The sequence below is a fragment of the Fragaria vesca genome, linkage group LG3 (assembly GCF_000184155.1).
Source record: "Fragaria vesca subsp. vesca linkage group LG3, FraVesHawaii_1.0, whole genome shotgun sequence".
Taxonomy (NCBI): domain Eukaryota; kingdom Viridiplantae; phylum Streptophyta; class Magnoliopsida; order Rosales; family Rosaceae; genus Fragaria; species Fragaria vesca.
Window position 1 is genome coordinate 18,239,212 of NC_020493.1, and position 5,667 is coordinate 18,244,878.

Consider the following 5,667-nt stretch of genomic DNA (forward strand, 5'->3'; position numbering starts at 1 on the left):
GTAAATCAATATGAACCATAAGAGGAGAATAGTTTCACTTCGAAAAAATTCTCAAGGCATTCATTATTGCTAATGTGAGTACATCGAGGTCTCAAATAGACAAAGGACGTCGATACAACGCCTTAGTACATATAACTTGGAACGAAAATCAATGTCTAGCCGATGACATCAAAGTCATGGGTAGCTAGAGCAGGATCCGAATTTTGAAATTCGCGATCATGAGGATGACGTTCTTGTCCTCATATTGATTTTCCATTACCTTTTTGTATTGCATTCACAATTTAAAGGAGCTTGACAATCTTGAACCAGTGATCCGAAGATCCACAACGGTTGCATTAATGTCATGAGCTGACGTGAGTAGTTTTGACAAAATAGTGTCTAGACCGGGAGTGTCGCTATTAGAGCCGGCAACACCTCCCCCTCTTTTCTAGACATCGGCACGACGTTTTCTGCCGTTGCCATGACCCATATTGTTGTCCCCACATTAGGGGATAATCCCAAATAAGTTTATCACATTAGCGTATATACAATTCCTGTTTGTATGATCAAAATCAAGTCTCGTTGGTAATTCCACACCAACTTGGAGGACCTAGAGAACTTGATGATGATCGAATCCGCTAAAGATATGGATCATGATGCCACAAAAGATCATCGACAATATGTAGTCAATTAAGGTGGTAAGCAATCCACTTGACTAATAACTCAACAAGTAGAGTTATATGAACGTTTCGAGAAACGCTCCATGAGTGCATTCCACAGTACTTTGTGGTCATTACTTTTTGCACAGATTGCCATTGAAAGCTTTTGTCGATGTGGCGCGTCAAAGACTTTGAGCGCATGAGATGTGAAATCTCGGCATCTAGGCTTGTTAGCCTGGGCGTCAAAACATGTGGTTTAATCCTTTCCAATGAAAGGTTCCACAGATACCAAGCAAAGATCCGCCTTAGGCATCTAGTACGTCAAAACTCAAAGGAGCAGAATGTTACATTGCTCTTGCATACAAAACCAAGCTGTTATGAGACTCGATAGAGGTCACAAACGATGCTTTTAATGGTTTGTCCTTCGGATTGATCATACACAATCCGGGAAAGCCGCGAATTGATCAAACACAATTCAGAAAAAGGCCTCGGATTGATCAAACACAATCCGGTGAAAGGTCGGGGTTGATCAAACACAACCCGGACAAAGAAACAAGAGTGATCCAACATACTCTTGACCCGCGAATAAAATTCCGGGATTTTTGGTACCTGCACACACAAAATCCCAAGCATAGAATGGAGATGGAGAAGGGAGGAAAGAATTTTATCCTCCCCGAGTTATTGAACTTGGAAGAGTTTAAGGTTTCAAAACATACCTTTCTAAAGGCTGCCAAGAGGAGAAATAACGTTTCGCCTACTTATACTTCGAATTTGGGGCTGAAAATTTGACAGGAGGAGCAGCTCTGGATGGGGAAGCTTCTGTCAAAATTTCAGGTTGATCGGAGCAAAGGAAGGTGGTGAACCGATGGTCGGTAGCGGCGGCGGTCTGGAATTTTCCGGCGGCCAGTTCGGAGACTTTCCGGCCGGTTCTCAAGGTGAGGCCGGCGGCGTTGGATCCGTGACGGAAAGAGCTTTCTGGGGATATAAAATTCCGGCGGAGGGCAGTCGGAATTTTGGTCGGAAATCGGGAAAAACAAGGCTGCCCGATTTTAGGGTTTTGGTTTTTAGGGTTTGGAAAAAAAATGGTGGGCTATTGGCTCTAGGGTTAGAACAAAGTGCATGATAACGTGATGAATGATAAAGTGTAGAGACAAAGAGATAGCAAGAGAATCATCATCTTATTCATTGATAGGAGCCCTTTATATAGGGAATTACACAATACCAATATGGTAAGGGTATGAATACATAGATCTAGTCTAACTACATATCCTATTGGCATAAGGCCAAGGCACACATAGAGAATATCCTAGAACAATATTAAGTTTTTAATATTGTCTAATATATTTTCAAGTTCGTTCAACATTTTGTAATATCAAAGGGCAAATTGGAAAGTTTAATTTTTTAGTGAAGTTTTGACACCAAAACTTTGGGCTTCCTATTATAGGAGTTAAGATTGGAGTTGAGATAAGTAAATTAAAAGAAGAAAATGGTTCATTTGGAACTGAGTGGGGATGTTTAAGAGAGTGGGCTATTTAGGTCTCCCTGGTATCAAAGTCAGATCCATCACATTGTGAGCTGGGCCTGATATTTTCCTTCGGTCGAATCGAAAGTGTGTATGGCGGGTTTCTATTTCCTTTTATTAGTGAAAGTGTGAATCCTTCATGTCTCTGCATTAACCTCAAACTCAGAGAATTTAAAAGATCATGAGCATAGCCGCTTCTTTTAGTTCTTAGTGATACCACTAGGTATCCCTTTGTATTCACTCCAGTCTTCATCACTTGAATACTTTGTTATCAATTCTCAAACCCACTAGAATCAATAAGCAAAACCCAGCTAAGGGAACCTTGTTATCCCCAAAGTCAAAAATCATGAGGATGAAATGGTTGCCTGCTTGGTTATCTGTTTCATTGAAATCATGGGTCCAATTGCGAAATTGAATGCATCGCTACGATGTAAGGTCAAATAATACCGGTAAATACATACAAGGTGAAAACAAGCATTGTCTGGGGTAATTTCTACTAGACTAACAAATAGTTAAATACCATATGCAGAGTACAACCTACATTTCTGTCCAACAGGTTCTGTAACAGAGACCAAGTCTATTTTTCTACATCATTCCTACACTTAAACCCTCCCCACTAAAAGCTCATTCCTGGGCATTATAAAATGAAACACAGCAATTTCACAATTCCTGACTTTCTTGGAGGAACTATTGCCTCTCCAATCTCAACGCCAAGCCTCACGTGGATGCTTCAAAACGATGCATTTTGATATACGAAGCTTTAGCCAAATCCAAAGCAGATGACAATACCTAGGAAATTAAGACCCTTTTAATTCCATTTCCCACCTTCCCAAAGTCACAAAGGCATATGACTTAGCAACCAAAACACCGAAATTAAGGAAACCATATTCAACTCCCCACAAACACCAAGGCACCAAAACCCTTTGCCCCAAAATTCCGAACTGAAAATGGACAATCTGCACAGCTTCAACTCACATACCTTCATCATATTCCTGCACCCCATGCCTTATTCCTCAATGTCTGAGCCCATTATGCCGTGACTTGAAATCCGCTAATGTTCTCGCTGCCGCGTATTTCGCCTATGCTTCTCTTTTTGCCTAAACATTACAATTTACAATGGCTGTCAACTTACTGGTGTTGCCTATGCTTCAAGTCTTTTGCTCCCTCCTTCTTGCCCATTACCATTATTGATGAAGCTGGTTTCTTTCTTGTTGGCCAACATTGACTTTGGCTTTCTGGGTATGCATTTTGCTCTCACTCCATCCTTCTCTGTCTCCTCCAGTTGCATCTGGCTGCTCCTGTAAAAGTTAAAAACCGTGCACAATTTTTATGCACAATACAATAAACCAAACCAAGAAACATAAAAGAATAAAATTCAAGAACGGACTCTATTATTACAAAAAAACAAGTCAACTTTCCACATTAAACAAAACCCTAGCTTGACCCTTTCTGTTTCTGAAGAGGGGTTCACGGAATTAAATCCCCAGCCTGACACTGTAATCTGTGTGATGAACTAAGGGGACCCATAACCCTACCAGAGGACAAAAAGCTCGAGTATGGCATTTATTTTGGAGGGTCAGCCTTGAGACTTATTAAAAGTACGGTACAGAACCGCTAGAGTTTATACACTATGAGATGGCCTTGAGTCACAGACTCAAAACACAGAGCTAACATACAGCTGGGCTATGTTGTCAAGCCAAGGACGAATCTTTCAATCAATGTGAAAGAAGACCAAAGGGGCTATCAGAGAATCATATAATTATTCTGACCCAGGATCAGAGTCCCCAGAAAGCAAGGGGAAGAAAGCAACACGCAATTGTACAGTACAACACTGTTGCTCTTGATGAAAGAGAGGCACTTTCACAGTGAAATTTCAAATCAACCTTTACCAAAAGCTCTCATTCAAAAGTTCAGTTAAAATTTCTTACTTGTCAAGGAGACTCACACCAGCAAAATGCCAAAAGCTTTCTTTAGGTAAGGTAACCTCAGAACAAATTAACACTACCTCATTGTTCACCAAAATTCCAGTAATGCTGGTTTAGTTACTAACCCATAATGGATTCCTAACAATTGGATTATAGCTATGAAAATATAGATCATTCTGAGTTTTTTAGCTATGAAACTAATTAATTAAGTAAATTAACTAATAAAAATTCAAGGCGAAGTTACTTACCTATCTGCATTGTAAGAACAAGACCTCTTGAGAGCTGGAATGACTTCTTTTTTGGTCTCAATCAAGCTCCCGCTAAAATACTCCTTCTCTTCCAATTTCACCCCCGTAAAACTCGAAATTGCCCTCTCAGCCACAGCTTGATTCCCTGCTCCGCGGGGTAGCCTATTCTTGTACTGCCCAATCAACGAGAACCGTTGATCCCTCACCGCCGTCGACCCACAATCCCTGAACGAAATCGAACCGCACGATAGCAACTGCATCAGAACCGACGACGCTTTCATTTTGCCACCTGGCAAAAACTCCTGCGTCGGATTAGGATTCTCCTCGAGCGCCGCCCCGTTCGCCTGAAGCACCAGCCGTCCGTCCGCCTTCATCAGCGTCTCGAGCGTTTCGGGGCTCGAATCCGACGGCGGAGGCGAAATGTCGTCCCTGCTCAGCTCGGTGCTTTGACTTCCGTTACTCATCTCCTGTTGACTCTGACCTTTCTCTTCTTGGACCTCCTCCTCCCGAACGACACGTCGTCCGTGCCGCTTGTCCTCCGTCTGCGTCGACGCGTCCGCCGCCACCGCCTCGCCCACCGACTCAGTCTTGTAGACTTTATACTCATTTAGATCAATAGAGCTCCACGACTGGTTGCGCCGGCGCACGATCACCGGGGAGTCGTAACCGACGCCGGAATCATGAATCTCCGGCGGCGGCCGGAGTGACCTCGACGACGCGGATTGCAGCGCCATCGGGTTCACCGGCGGGTCGAGAAGCTCCGAGCCTTTCAAAACGTACTCATTGCCGTGCGACGGGTGTATGAAGTCGTTCTCCGACAAGTCGTGCCAGACGAACCCGGTTTTGTATCCCCTGATTTTCAGCGGTCAAAATAAAGGTGAGAAAAAGAAGCACAAATTTCAGATCAGAGATAGACTAAATCAAAACGGCAACGAAACGGTACCGTTTTGCAGACCACGAGTACATGGTGGCCATGCCTTTCCCCCGGAGCAAGTTGAGCCTGTTGATCACATCTGAGACGGAAAATAAAAAGTTAAAATCAAATATCGAAATTGGGATTACATGCAAGTAGTGGAAATTAAGAAATTACCTCGGAGGAAGAGGCCGCGAGGGGAAGAGAGAGGGACCTCCATGAAATGGGGGTGCTCGAGCTGGCCGTTTCGGGAGAGGTAGTAAACCACAGGGACTTTTCTGTCATTGGGAGTGATGGCGAGTTTGGGTTTGGGTTCGGGTTCGGGTTCCTGGGTCGGGTCAGGGCTGGTATCAGAGTCGCGCCATTTATTGGGGATTTGGAGGTGTGTAAAAGCCGGTCGACCTCTGGAAGTAACAGCCAT

General features: G+C 43.4%; 1 protein-coding gene across 1 annotated transcript; it reads right to left on the reverse strand.

Annotated features, from left to right (window-relative positions):
- Nucleotides 1-2,543: 2,543 nt before the first annotated feature.
- On the reverse strand, nt 2,544-5,667 carry LOC101300994. Its single transcript, XM_004295897.1, has 4 exons — nt 5,424-5,667; nt 5,277-5,346; nt 4,334-5,185; nt 2,544-3,458 (listed from the first exon to the last, which is right to left on the reverse strand). Exons 1-4 carry the CDS (start codon nt 5,665-5,667, stop codon nt 3,302-3,304), a joined length of 1,323 nt encoding a protein of 440 aa, XP_004295945.1. The 3' UTR covers nt 2,544-3,301.

Coding starts and splice junctions, on each gene's coding strand:
- LOC101300994 (XM_004295897.1), bottom strand. CDS start 5,667: ATGGCTGTTACTTCCAGAGGTCGACCGGCTTTTACACACCTCCAAATC. Junction 5,347..5,423: donor TCGCGGCCTCTTCCTCCGAG/GTAATTTCTTAA, acceptor TTTCCGTCTCAG/ATGTGATCAACAGGCTCAAC. Junction 3,459..4,333: donor TGTTCTTACAATGCAGATAG/GTAAGTAACTTC, acceptor TAACTTTTACAG/GAGCAGCCAGATGCAACTGG.